Here is a 14,784-nt window from a genome sequence, read left to right as displayed (position 1 = left end):
CCAGAATCCATGGGAGAAAGAAACAACTCCTGAAAGTTGTCTTCTAACCTATACACAAACCTAAATAGACAGACACAGAGAGAGAGAGAGAGAAATACAAATAATAATAATGGATTTTAAAATAAAATAAATGTTATGCAAGGGATAACATGTGCCTAACACATGTTCTTGTGTTCAATCTCCAACCCAATAAAAATAAGAAATCTCCCCTTCTTTCCTTTCTCAGTCTTTACCTAATTGCTTAGATTTTTTTCTTGTTCTATATTTATCCAGTAGAAATAGTATATTCAAATCAGAAAGTTTGTATTTTCTAACAAAGACTACTCACCAACTATTAATTGTAATTCTCAATAGCACATAAGAAACAATGTAACCAATAAGAAGCAAAAGTGAGCAATTTAGACCAAGTGGTAGCCACTTTCTTTTTTAAGTTATGAGAGAGAACAACAGGAAAGCAATGGCTCTAGGAAAAGAACATGCTACTCTCAGGATGCCAGTGAAGTCTTGTACACCAGCTCCATCTGACCACCGTACCTTGGGTGTTTACGCAGCATCAGAACGCGAAGACGGTCTTTGGCCTCCTCAATATTAAGTGGAAGCCTCTGAGAGAAACTCTCGTCTTGATCCAACCGCGTGCAAAGATTCTGCAGTTTCATGAGGAGCCCAGATTTGTCTTGTTTTCCAATGGAGACCCAGTGTACACCCCCTGAAAAACAACCTAATAAGGAAAAGACAAAGAAATGTAAGGCCCCTGAACAAGAGCCCCTCTGAATTGTTTTACTGTTAAACGCCAAGCTTTTATCCCATATCTTTACCTTCTCTTGGGTCAAGCTATGGATTTTGATAGGAGTTTATTGCTGAGCTACAAACCTAAATCTAAAAAAATCTAAAAAAATGAAAATCTAAACTGAAACTGATGATTTTAAGTTGGAACTGTATCTGAGGCTTTCAAGGAACTATTTTTTTCTTTACCAAGCAAATGTGCATAGTCTTTGTTTCAGAGATCGCTGCCCTATAAGGACCATTCTCAGAGTCAGTGTCCTTGACATACAGGGCTGAGTTATTTGTTGGGAGGGGTTTTCCCACCTAAACCATGATGATTAACAGGCTCCTGGTCCTCACTCTGGGATACTAGTAGGATTCTCCCTATCAGTACTGACAACCAAAATATCTTCAAACTTTGTGCAATACCCCAAAGACAGTGAAAAAAATCATCCGGTTAAGAACGAACGACAGCAAGGCAGAAGAGCTGGCCCAGTGGTTACGAGTGCCTGCTGCTCTTACAGAGGACCCAGGGATGGCTCCCAGCAGCCACAGCGGCTCATAACCTTCCTTGACTTCACTTCCAGGGAATCCGACTCCCTCTTCTGGCATCTGAGGGGTAGACATGTGGTGCCTACACACACATGGAGGCAAAACACACACACATAAAATAAAGATAAATACTGTTTAAAGAGAACACAACAGCCATGAACAGATGATGCATCACTATGGTCCTCTGAGAGCTCTCAAGTCCATTTCCCAGTCCTCTCTGTTACACTGGAATGACGCTCTACTTACTGCACAGCTGCCTAGAGAAATTCAAAGTATAAAATGGGATAGGCATGGTGGCACATGCCTTTAGTCCCATCACTAGTGGGGGCAGAAGCAGAAAGATCTCTGTGAGCTCAAGGTCAGCCTGGTCTACACAATGAAATCTATTTCAAAAATAATAATAATAATAAGCTAGGCATGGTGGTGTATGCCTTTAATCCAGCACTCAGAAGGCAAAGCAGGCAAATGTCTGCAAGTTTGATGCAGTTCACAGGCCAGTACAGACCACACAGCAAGATTCCGTCCCAAATCAATCAATAAATAAAAACCTAGTTGGAGTGGTGGTTCCCAGCTACTCCATATTTCCAGCGTTGGGAAACAGCACATAGAGAAAGATGTAGAAGAGTCAGGAAGGCAAACTAGTGCTCCACTGTGGAAAACGACGTGGAGCTCTGTACCCTACGGTACAGCTGTACCACATCTAGATACATACCTAAGGGGTTCTAAGTAACCAAACCACAGAGGCACTTGAACATCCATGTTTACTGCTGCATTAAACAGTAAAGATATGCATCCCGCCCAGAGATCCCTTAACACATAAACTGGTAAATAAAATGTGGTATATATGCCAACAGAATTGTTACATTATTATTACAGGAAAACATGTAACTGGAGATCAACATCTAAAGCAAAATAAACTCAACTGAGAGAGACAAATACTACATTCTCCCTCACTTACGAAAAGTAGATTTAAATTTATAGATGATGAGATGCCTCGGTGGGTAAAGACACATACCACAGATCTGACTGCCTGAGTTCAATTCCCAGGCACAAGGTAGAAAGGAAATAAGCTCTTGAGGGTTGCCCTTTGACCTCCCCTCCCTCTCCCTCTCTCTCTCTCTCTCTCTCTTTCCCACAAATAATGAAATAACTTTTTCAATTCCTTCACTGTGTGTGTGTGTGTGCTTGTGTGTGTTTCAAAGGAAGGGGGCTGGGTAGTGGTGGCACACACCTTTAATCCCTGTACTTGGGAGGCAGAGGCTGGTGGACCTCCCAGTTCAAGACCAGCCTAGTCTACAGAGGGAGATGCCGGTCAGCCAAGGCTACACAGAGATCCTGCCTCAAAAGCCAAGAAGGAAGGAAGGAAAGACAAGTAGGAAGTGAAGGGGAAGAGCTCTAGAGAAGGAAAGGGAAGAATAAAAGAGGAATGGAGAACACAAGAAGTGAGAGAAACGAATAGGGATTATTGAGGAGAACAAGAGGCCAAGCAAATGAGAGAGGACAAAGGGCATTGAAGATACAAGGGTGTGTATGCATGACAACACCCAATGCAGCTCTTCATCTCCAGCTGGCGAGACAGTGCAGCAAGTCAAAGTGACTGGCACACAAGCCTGACAACCTGAGCTTGACCTCTGAAACCCACAGAAGGGTGGAAGGAGAGGATGAAGTTCAGATGTCTTACCTCGGCACGGTAGCACATGCACACACTAATAAATGACCTCGTTTTTTTTTTTTTTTTAAGCTGCTGGGCATGGTGGAACACACTTTTAATCCCAGCACTGAAGGAGGAAGAGGTGGGCAGATCTCTATGCGTTCAAGGTTAGCCTGTTCTATACAATGAGTCTCTACCTCAAGATAAACAAATAATTCACTAAAAATACTTCTTAAAAGAAGCTCACTATTTTGTACGATAACTAAAAAAATAAGTTTAGAAAAGAAAAAGACAAGTCTGAAAAGTATGGTTTGACTACTGTATCTTAGAAGAAGGTAGAAAAGGAATCCTAACACTTGCAGAAACTTCCAGAAGTTCTTCACTAGGATAAAGCAGTAGGTCCTAAAGCCTCGGTCTGAGTGTGTATACTTCGAAACACACTGAAAGTATTTTTTAAAATTTATTCCAGGCTGTTCACTAAGATGACCTTTGAGGTGAGATTTAGAACTTAGGAGACTGGCAAATGAAGACAGCTTGCATTTCTTTTGCTACCTCCCTGTCTGGTGACAGAACTCAAACACTATGTATGCTAGCCCAACACTACCCACTGAGCTAGTCCAGCCATCTTATTGGGTGTTTCTGAGACAGCATCTCACTCTGCAGCCTACATCAGCCTAAACCTCCCAATTCTCTTGCCTCAGACTCCTGAATACACCTTCACACTTAGCTTATGTTTACTTCTTTTAAAATAAAAGGAAAATTCTACCTGTATAACACTTTGATTTCTAATTCTAAAAAAGGTGTTCCCACTTTATTATTTTTTAAATTGTCCCAGAATTTTAAAAAACTAAAACTATCTTAATGGAGCTACTTGGCAAACTCTTCCAAAGTAAAGTATCATTCTCCTAGGTTAAAGCCTTCCTATCCTAAATTTAGGACTACCCTGGGGCATTATAATGCCCATGCAAGAGAAAACAAACGCTGTAAATGCTCTACTGATCTCCAAATCTACCACCACAGCACAGCCTTTTGTTTAACGGTGAACTGTTATTTCTACATTTTAGGAAGAATCTAAACGTCTTAACTATGGGCGCAAGAGGGAGCAATTTAGCCTTGAGTGAAGCTTGTACATCTATTCATTTAGGGAAATTTATTCGAAGAAAAACTGCCTTTATTCAGAAGGGAAAAAAAGAGGTATCATTCTATTTTGACATGAGGTTTTCTGCTAGCAATTAATAAACAACATCAAGAAAAATATTAGAAAAGACAGAATAAATAAGGAAGCAGCCTATAGAAAAGGCTTTCAAGTTGCCAAAACAGAAGAGGGCTGGCAACATAGCTCAGTGAGTAAGGCCCAAACCTGACAACCTCAGTTCAACCCTGAAGTCTACACAGCAGGAAAGGCACCATGGCACACACACATGAAAACACACATATACACTACTGTCATTGGTTTAAAAAATATACCAACATTTTATATAAATTGTGTGTGTATGTGTGTGTGAAACAAAGAGTTAAACTTTCAAAAGAAAACTAGTCTACTTAAAAATGAATCCTAAATTTGGATCTCACCAAGGTATATGAGGGATATGAATTAAGCTCAGATATACCAAAGAGTTACTAGTGTATCTGGGATTTTCTCAAAGCAAAATGGCTGGAGACAGGAGAGATGGCTCTGTTGGTAAAGTGCTTGCACAAACATCAAGCAAGAGGACCTAAATTTAATCCCTAACACCAATGCAAAAAGCCAGGTGTAACTGGGTGGAATAGGTCATGTCTGAAATCTGAGGAGAAAGACATATTCCTGTGACGGGCTGGCCAGCTAGCCAGCAGAGTCAACAAGCTCTAGGTTCAGTGAGAAACCCTGTCTCAAAATATAACTGGAGAGGATACCATAGGTTGACCTCTAACCTCTACTAATACATGTGTACACACATGCTCACACACATACACACACATGTTCACACACACACACACACACACACGCATTTACACACATACACACAGAGACACACACTATGTAGTTAAATTATATATTTCCTAAGCTAATAATCCTATAAGTTTTTATTCATGTTTAACCCCTAAAATTGAAAGTTCATCATCATATAGAGCAACTTAAATGAGGTATTCTTTAAATACATACTTTTTAAAAATTCATCATGAAATTGAAATAAAAACATAATTCTTTACAAAGAAAAAAAAAAACCTAAGCCCATTGTATCCTGAAATATCCTTAGTAACTAATTCTGCAGTAGTTTATTAGGGTTGATTTTGTTTTGTTTTAGACAGGATCTCAGTGTTATAGCCTTGGCTATCCAAGAACTCACTACTAGGTGAAGCTGGCCTTGAACTCAGAGATCTACCCACCACTGCCTCTCATGTGCTGGAATTAATGGCATGAGCCACCACTGCCAGGCAGCTGAAGAAGTTTTTAAAAAACAAGGCTCTGGAGACTTTCAAGGAGCTGGTAAGTCCCAAGAAAAGTCTCTTATAACAGAAAAGAAAAACTAAGAGCTAAAGGCTGGGCATCCTGTCAAAACTGCTATCAATACTGCCAAGAAAGACTAAGAAGTTGTAAACTAAACCCTCATGTGCACAAAGATGTACTCTAGACTCTATCTTGCTGATCTCTTACAAGCTTATTACTTCATCCTTTTACTGTGTCATTTAAACCACCTTGATCACTGATTAAGACTTGTACTTTTAAAATGGTCACTACAAGTCAGAAACTGTCTTCGAATTCCCTGCAAGTATTAACCAAATAGGACTCACTACAAAATGAAGTAGCTGGTGAGACACACAGAGATAAACAGCAAAACCCGACGACCTGAGTTTGGAGCCCCAGAATCTACATGATGGAAGGAGAGAACCAAATCTCACTAACTGTCCTCCATCCTTCACACATGTGCCATGGCATGTGTACTCACGTGTGAATACACGCACACATGCAGCTACACATACATAGAAATGAATATTGCTAGCAATCATAAAAGGATAAAGGAAGCCAAACACTGGGGTAGCTGTACATTTGTTCATGAATATCAGCATACCCTGCCAAGCCAATCCAAACCCTCTTCTGCCCCTCTGTCTTCCATCTCTGCGCCGACCTCACATCACCCGTTCAACCTCACAGCCCCTCCATTCCTAGTCTGCCTAGCAAACTTTTATTCTTACTCTAAAGTTTAGCTAAATGCCACCTCATTCAGAAACTCTTCCTCTAGAAAGTAAGCATCCCTTTCTTCTAACTTCATGCCACTGGCTGCTTTTCCAGATTCCAGAGGTCCTGAGTTCAATTTCCAGCAACCACGTGTTGGCTCACAGCCATCTATAACAGGATCTGATTCCCTCTTCTGGTGTGCATGAAAACAGAGCACTTGTACATATTAAATAAATAAATCTTTCTTTAAATGTATAGCCATCACATACCCTATGTTTTCTACCTTTCAGTTTCCCATATATACAGTAATTTGATCACATCTGTTCCCCCACTAGACTATGAGTGAATCCCTCAAATGTACCACCTTCCTTTTTTGATCTCCCATGCCCAAAACTGTCAATCACATGGTAGGCTCTCAAGCATTGACTGCATACATGAGTTTCTTAAGAAAGGAAGGTCAGTGCAGTAGTTTGAATATGCTTGGCCTAGGGAGCAGCACTATTAGGAGGTGTGGCCTTGTAGGAGTAGGTGTGGCCTTGTAGGAGTAGGTGTGGCCTTGTAGGAGTAGGTGTGGCCTTGTAGGAGTAGGTGTGGCCTTGTAGGAGTAGGTGTGGCCTTGTTGGAAGAAGTATGTCACTCTGGGGATGGGCTTTGAGACACTCCTCCTAGCTGCCTGAAAGCCAGTCTTTTGTTTGCCTTCGATGTAGCACTCTCAGAATCTCCAGCACCATGCCTGCCTGGACTCTGACATGCTTCCCACCATGACAATGGACTGAACCTCAGAACCATAAGCCAACCCCAATTTAATATTATTCTCTATAAGACTCGCCTTGGCATGGTCCTCTTCACAGCAATGGAAACCCTAACTAAGATAGTCAGCTACCACATGATCAATGGGAAAAAGGGGGGCTGAGGAGAGGACCTAGCAGGTAAAAGCACTAGTACAGCAGCAGGACCCGAATTCAGATCACCCCCCACCTGCCCCCCGCACTCATGTACATACCAAGAGGTTGAAGTGGTTCATTTATAATCCAGAGCTCAAGAGGCAGAGACAGGATCCCCAGAGCAAACTGGCTAGTTGTATCCACTTACCCAGCAAGCTCTGGATCCAAGTGAGCAACCCCGCCTCAGCATATAGAGTGGACAGTGACCAAGGAAAACCAATGTCCATCCTTAGCTTTCATACACACATACACACCCACACGGGTACACACATGTGTATCCACACACATGCAAACACACATACAGACAGGCACATACACACACACACCACAAATAAATGCATGTGCTGCTGGACAGTTTTATGTCAACTTGACACAAGCTAAAGTCATTTGAGAAGAGGGAATCTCAATTTTAAAAATGTCTCCATAAGACGTTAAGTGTGTAGGGCATTTTCTTGAGGATTGATGGAGGAGGGCCCAGGCTGGGTAACATAGGTCATGCCACCCCTGGGCTATGGGTCCTGGGTTCTATAAGAAAGCAGGCTGAGCAAGCCATGATCAGCAAGCCACTAAGTAGTATTTGTCCACAGCTTCTACGTGAGCTCCTGCCTCCAGGTTCCTGCCATTTGCATTCCTGTCCTGGCTTCCTTAAGTGATGAACAGTAAGTGTGAGCCAAATAAACCCTTTCTTCCCCAAGCTGCTTTTGGTCATGGTGTTTCACCACAGCAATAGCAACTCTAACCAAGGCAATGCATGAAAAGAAAAAGAAAAAAGAGATATTTATAGAAATGGAAGAACTGAGATCAGAGGGTGAAAGTGCTTGCTGCCAACCCCGGGGACTTGTGTTTGGTACTGGGACACAATGTGGGAACACATGTTGTGGAAGGGGAGAACCAATTCCCATAAAGCATACTCAGGCCTCCATATGCATGCTGTGACACACAAATCCCGAGGCACACCCCTAAGTTTGCACGCACACAAATAAGCAATATAATTTTTAATTTTTTAAGAAATGAATAAGTGGAATTAGTTGTTTACATTAATATCAGCCACCAAATATGTGTAAAAACCATTCGCCAGGAGACTCACTGATAGAAATGAGCTCCTAAGACACTCTTTCCCTACAGCATCATATGCCAGAATAAGAAGATGTAGCACAGTCCTGCCTTTTTCAATCCTATAACCCTCCAAACTGTTACCGTGCTAGAAAACGAGCTTCTCTCCAGTGACACTCTCCAGGAACCATCTGATTCCTCTGGAAGACAAAGAGCTGCACTGTGACAGACAGCCATTCCTAATCTCATATGGCCATGCTGGGCAGAATCGTGGTCTCCTAAAGATGTTCACATCCTATCCACTTAGGAAACATTTTACTGCATATGATAAAGGGGACTATATATTCGATAATTAAGGATTTGGGAGTGGTATTATCCTGGATTATAAAATAACCCCAATGTAACCACGGGGCCCTTATAAAGAGAGAAGCAAGTCCAAGTGAGAAAACAAAATTCGGCCCAGTGTGGTGGTGAATACCTTTAATTCCAGCATTCAGGAGGCAGATCTCTGTGAGTTCAAGGCCAGCCTGAACTACAGAGCAAGTTCTAGGACTGCCAGGGCTCTGCAGAGAGACCCTGTGTCAAAAACAAACAAACAAAAAGTTGGGGGGTAGGGGCACACACTTTTAATCCCAGCACCTGGTTAACAGAGACAGGTGGATCTCTGAGTTCAAGGGCCAGCCTAGTCTACAGAGTGAGCTCAGGACAGCCAGCGCCATGCAGGGAAACCTTGTCTCAAGGGAAATGTGAGGAACAGGAACAAGATGTAAAGATGTGACTCAATGGTAGAACGTCCACTCGCATGCAAAGAGGCCCTGGGTTTGATCCCCAACACCTATGACTCACCCTCAAAAACACAGAGAAACAGGACAGAAGCAAATGAGTATCACAGAGAAACAGGCAAAAAGAGATGCCCTGAACTGCTGGTTTTGAAGAGGGAACTATGAGATAAGGAAATGTAGGCTCCTTCTTAGATGTTGAAAATTCATGGACAGAAATTCTCGGGAGTTTCCAAAGGAATTCAGTTCTAACACTTTGGTTCTAACCTAGTCTTTTCTTTTTTTTTTTTTTTTTTTTTTTTTTTTTTTTTTTTTTTTTTTTTTTCAATATCTAAATCTTTTATTGTCCCCAAATTGTACTTGTGATGAGGATCTTGTTTCTGGAGCTAGGAAACAGTTCTCACTTGTAGCTTGATGAATCAAGAGCTGCTGAATTTGAAACAAGTTCAATATCATTTCCTTCAAGGATTAATTCATCCTTCTGGGCTTGAGAGACAGAACCAACAACACCTGTCCTCATCCGAACCCTGCAGGTGTATTTTTCACCCAAGAAATTCCGGATTTCAACAAAAGACCCATTCTCCTGAATAACGACGTTGATGGGGAAGTGAGCATCCACAGACCTCATCTTGTAACGGAAGCCCAGTGTAACACCCTTGATCATGTTCTGAACATGACTGCACATGGTTCTGACAGTGGCCAGCTCCTTTCTGTTACCCCACCATTTGTCAACACAGAGCCTCTTCTTTTTCTTCCCAAGAAGACTCAGCTCTACATTGATGAGATTGAAATCCCTCCGCAGAGTTCCTCTGGGGCCCTTCACAATGACTGTGCACCCCTTCAGAGTGATGTCAACATTTTCTAGAATGTCGACCATCTGATTGCTAAGAATGGTCTTCATTCTCGAAGTAGACAGGGAAAAGAGAGAACCCCAACCTAGTTATTAAAAAAAAAAAAAAAAAGTTGGCTGGAGAAATGGCTCAGAGGCTAAGAGCACTGGCTGCTCTTCCAGAGGTTCTGAGTTCGATTCCCAACAACCATGTGGTGGCTCACAACCACCTGTAATAAGATCTGGTGCCTTCTTATGGTGTGCAGGCATACATGCAGGCAGAACATTGTATACATTATAATAAATAAATAAATCTTAAAAAAAAAACACAACGGTGTGTTGTTTAAAGTAGCAACAGGAACATCTAGAACCAACAATAACTAAAAAACTACAGTGTTCAAATAAAAACAAGGTCTTGAGAAGCACAGTTCAAGCAAGAGTGACCGCACTTGCCTTCTAAGAGGGAATGGTCTCGAACAGCTTCTGCAGCTAATACAGACTTGCCACAGCCTGCCATTCCGTAGATGGTCACCCACCCTGGTTCTCCATTCAGTTTCCAGAGCTTCTGCTGAATCGCACTGACCAGCTTCTTTCGAGTGACAAAAACAACCGGCCTCTGTGGGACTCCACCTTCACACAGCACTGTCCTTACTGCAATCCAAAATGAGTACGAATGAACAAAACTTAGAAGTGACAACCTTTTGAGTAATCCTCCCATGAAACCCAGGCAAGCACGGCCCAGGGCTTGACCTCAAAGTTCAAAATATGATGACTAGAATATGAGCTCCACCATCTCACAACACAAAGAACAAGAATAAGCCCATATTCTTAGTGATCACACACAATGGAAATCTCCACCTATCCCTGCCTTCCACACACACACCATTGTTCCCTGACCCTCTAGCCTCTTTTGTCTTTACTGAAGGACTAAGGGTATATAGTTCAGTGCCTGAGTTGAATTAACATGTGCAAGGTAATAGGCTTGATCCCAAGAACCAAAGAAAGAAGGAAACAGAAGGGAGCAATAAAGTAGCTCAGCAGGTAAAGAAACTTGCTGCTAAGTTTGAGGACCCGAGTTCTAATTCTCTGACCCCCACATGTACACCACAGCACACACTATAAATAAATGTTTAAAAAAAAAAAAAAAAAAAAAAAAAAACTTTAGGAGACTGGTAAGGATGTAAAGGAAACAATGTTTATGAAATTCCTTTTAAAAATATAGACATCTGGGCTGGAGAGATGGCTCAGGGGTTTAGAGGACCCCTGACTGCTCTTCGAGAGGTCCTGAGTTCAATTCCCAGCAACCACATGGTAGCTCACAACTATCTGTAATGGGATCTGATGCCCTCTTCTGGACTTTGGATGTATATGCAGCAGAGCACTCATACATTAAATAAAATAATTTGGAAAAAAAAGATCCAATGTATGGATAGATACAGGTAAAACATGCAGACACATAAAATGAAATTTTTATTTTAAGAATATAAATGTCTAAAAATCATTTTTCTGTTCTATAAACTCGATATAAACACACAAAAAAATAATTAAGGACCTATAAAAGCTCTTATTAGCTCTGAAATTTAGGATACACATGCTGCAACCTCAACAGTAAGTAGTTCACTGGGCAAGAAAAAAATGGATTTGAACACAAATATTTAAATTTGAACTTAAACTATTTTGGCACAGGCACGGTTCCATGAACTGAAACACACTCTCCGGCCATCTGACTACAGTCAAAGCTGCAAGCACTGTAGTCATGAGCCTGGCAACATGACGCAAGTTTCAGGGATACAAACCAAATGAAGTTATTCCACCGTCTGTGTCCTTGCCGCTGGAGGAAGACACAAGAGGAAGGCTGCCATGCAGAAGCGCAGCAAGGTCTTTATAGCCCTCATGTAGGAGAGCGTTGTAGAAGGAAATGTAGGCGCGGTTGTCTTTATTAAGTATCATTTTAATTAGAGCAGCTGCTCGTTGATATTGAGTGGCCTGGGGGGAAAAAAGTAAATAATGTAAGAATATATCAGCAAATGTGTGTCCAGCAAATTAGCAGAGAATGGTGTAAATTCAATTCCCAGCAGCCACACGATGGCTCACAGCCATCTGTAATGGGATCTGACGCCCTCTTCTGGTGTCTGAAAACAGCTAAAGTGAACTCACATACATTACATAAATAAATCTTTAAAAAAAAAATCTTAAGGGGCTGGAGAGATGGCTCAGTGGGTAAGAGCACTGACTGCTCTTCCAGAGGTTCTGAGTTCAAATCCCAGCAACCACACGGTGGCTCACAACCATCTGTAATGTGATCTGATACCTTCTCCTGCTGTGTCTGAAGACAGCTACAGTGTACTTATATATAATAAATAAATAAATTTTTTTTTTTTTAAATCTTAAAGCATAGAATGCCTCAGGGGCTTTTACCTGACTTTTGACCTTTTCCTCCTCTACTACTGTTAAGATGCCATTACTGATCATGTGATCCATGATGTAGGATGTTTTGATGTCCTTTTCCAGAGCATCTCTATGTTGAAGCAAACAATTTCGAGCCTTTGCATCCATTGTCGTTCAGGTTCTTTTCTCTCCTTGCTGCTGAGCATGAGCTAGAGGCAGAGCACCAAGATATCTGTCACAGTGAGCAACGGGATATGCAATCCCAATGGTGATCAAGAAATGTAAGAAGAACAGGGTTTTTAATCATTCTTTAATTAGGGTTTATATATAAAATGGAGCATTACACAGCCATTTAAAATCAATGCAGAACACAGGCTGACAAGGAAAGATATTTCTGACACTGCTAATTTAAAAATTAGAAACAAAGCCTCAAACAACTCAAAATGTGTCGTGTCACATACATGTATTGAGAAGATGCTCAAGAGTGTCATCAAGGTGTTTGGGAGACTGATAACAAGATTCTTGCTTTCTTCCTTTGTTATTACATACTGTTTGGCCATTTTTCTAATACACAGTTTTTTTACAGTAAACGTTTCACAGTAAAAATTCTGTCTTTTCTTAGGCTGAGGTTCTGTAAAAGTTACTGTAAAACTTAAGTCCTAATGCTTTAAAACGTGTTCCCTTTATCCAACCTAAAAAGCAAGTGGCATTGCTGATACTGGCCTCCTAAAGTGGCTGTCGGCCCCAGATCTTCATTAGTAAGCAGATACTCACAGAACCACAGGAAATCCCCTCTGATGTCATTTCTTGGATCAAGGTAAGGAACAAAGAATATTATGCTTTACAGAAAAATACTTTTCCTTTCCTAACAACTTCCCTACAATACAACAAAAATTATTCCATGGGTATAAAGTTCAGTTTTGAATGTTTGCAAGTTGTAAGAGTACTGACAAAACTCCATACAATGAAGTAAAGTGTGAATGTCTTAAATAGGCTTAATCATTCCTTCCATAGGAGGGTGTGTGTGTGTGTGTGAGTGTGTATAAGCCTTACTATGCACAGTGAACAAACAATTTACTATTAGTGCTCCATAATCTCGGCCCTCAGACATACTGAGCCCTTCCTGAAACTAGAGAAAATTAAGTCATATCCCTGAATTTACAATCTAGTAAAACAAAACAAAAAACAAGACAAAACAACCACAAAAGAGGTGATCAGAATGTGACTGTTCTAAATTCGAGAACTGAAATAGGCACAGAATAATAATATTCAGAGCGCTGAAGAAGGACGAGTATCATTCAACTTTTTTAAAAAAAAATTTTAAGTCATCAAATGTAGCACTTGCAAAAAATAAAGAAGTCATTCGTTTGTGTGCCCAGGACTGGAATGAAACTGAAGAAAAAAAAATCAAAGAAAAAGAAATGATCAGAAACAAGACTTAACATTGGTCTCCTAAAAATTTCTCAGCTGACAGTTATGATAGGATTTTTGCTTATGTCTAATAATTAAGCAAAAAAAATAATACTCTCTAGAAACTAAGTTCCAGTTTTCTCTAGCCTTACTGAAACTCAAATATATACATTTTAAATAACTTTTCTCAAACTTTACACAGACTGGAATACTATAGGCGAATTCCCAGGGCCACACCTCTTTGTGGCCACATCAAAACAGAAAGTCAAACTGGTCCGAGACACAGACCACAAAAAAAAAAAGGCTAAGTCTGTCCAGGAAAACAACAATAGTGGTCTACTTCCTCCTTAGATAATTTCTCTTCCTGGTACAGGAGCAGGAGGATGATTATCAAACATCCCGCGCCCCCTGATCTTTCAGTCCCTGGGAGCTACAACAGAACCTGTCTGGAGGGGTGTGGGGAGGGCGAGAGGGAGGCGGTAAACTTACACAAGCCTTTGCACCGGAGTTGTGCAGAGAAGAGCAGCCGGGGCAGGGTCACAGATGAGAATCGATACAGAGCAGCCCGGGGAGGGTCACAGGTGAGAATCGATTGCCAGAAAGCAGCCGGGGATCCCGCCTGGCATCCGGACACCCCGCGCCCCGGGCAGGTCCAGACACCTCAGGTGCCTTACCTGGGTATCGGCCGCTCGGGGCGCAGGGGGGATGCCCAGGATCTCCGAGCGGCGTCGAGGGGTACTCACCTCGGTGGGCTCCCCTCGGGCCGCACCAGGGGAGGGTACCCAGACCCAGGACACAAAAGCACGGCCACTCCAGCCGCCGCTTCACCCCTCCAGCCGGAGCTGCCCGGGCGGGAAGCGGATGCCGCTCGGAAAGCTGCCGCGACTGTCTCAGCTCCTCCCCGGCGGCTGACCGCACACAGCTCTCGCTGCCGACCCCCGCACACCCTTCTCCACCCTTCCGCGAGCGGAGAGAGCCGTCTGCCCCGCTAGCCACCTCCAGGTCTCTGCCTCAGGACCGCGGAGCACTCAAACACCGCTGGGCCCGCCCAGTCCACCCAGCGCGCGCCCGCGCACGCAAATTCACCCAGGGCGCGCCCCGCCTGGCGCGTGCCCGCAAGCTCGGCTCGAGCGTCCTCGCATGCGCGGTGGGGCGGAGCTAAGCCGCGGGCGCGCGCCCAGCTAGACGTGGCACTCTCGGCCCCGCCCCCTCTCCGCGCCTCCCGGCAGCCTGCGCGCACCCGCGAGTTTGAGTTTTTT

General features: G+C 42.6%; 2 protein-coding genes across 2 annotated transcripts in view; both read right to left on the bottom strand.

The window, feature by feature from the left end:
- The window catches only part of APAF1 (apoptotic peptidase activating factor 1), an 83,703-nt gene extending 69,592 nt beyond the window's left edge, over positions 1 to 14,111 (bottom strand). The window contains exons 1-5 of the mRNA XM_080934975.1: positions 14,015 to 14,111; positions 12,146 to 12,324; positions 11,524 to 11,713; positions 10,181 to 10,378; positions 535 to 718 (exon numbers count right to left, since the gene is read on the bottom strand). Of these exons, the coding sequence (XP_080791101.1) occupies positions 535 to 718; positions 10,181 to 10,378; positions 11,524 to 11,713; positions 12,146 to 12,283 (710 nt within the window). The 5' untranslated portion in view covers positions 12,284 to 12,324; positions 14,015 to 14,111. The remainder of the gene's footprint in view (positions 1 to 534; positions 719 to 10,180; positions 10,379 to 11,523; positions 11,714 to 12,145; positions 12,325 to 14,014) is intronic.
- On the bottom strand, positions 9,299 to 9,799 carry LOC308435237 (large ribosomal subunit protein uL6-like; the record flags this gene model as incomplete). Its single annotated transcript, XM_080935919.1, has 1 exon — positions 9,299 to 9,799. The coding sequence occupies one exon, from the start codon at positions 9,797 to 9,799 to the stop codon at positions 9,299 to 9,301; it is 501 nt and encodes a 166-aa protein (XP_080792045.1).
- Positions 14,112 to 14,784: the final 673 nt, after the last annotated feature.

This window comes from Micromys minutus (genome assembly GCF_963924665.1).
Source record: "Micromys minutus genome assembly, chromosome: 22".
NCBI lineage: Eukaryota > Metazoa > Chordata > Mammalia > Rodentia > Muridae > Micromys > Micromys minutus.
This window is presented reverse-complemented; position numbering and strand designations above follow the sequence as displayed.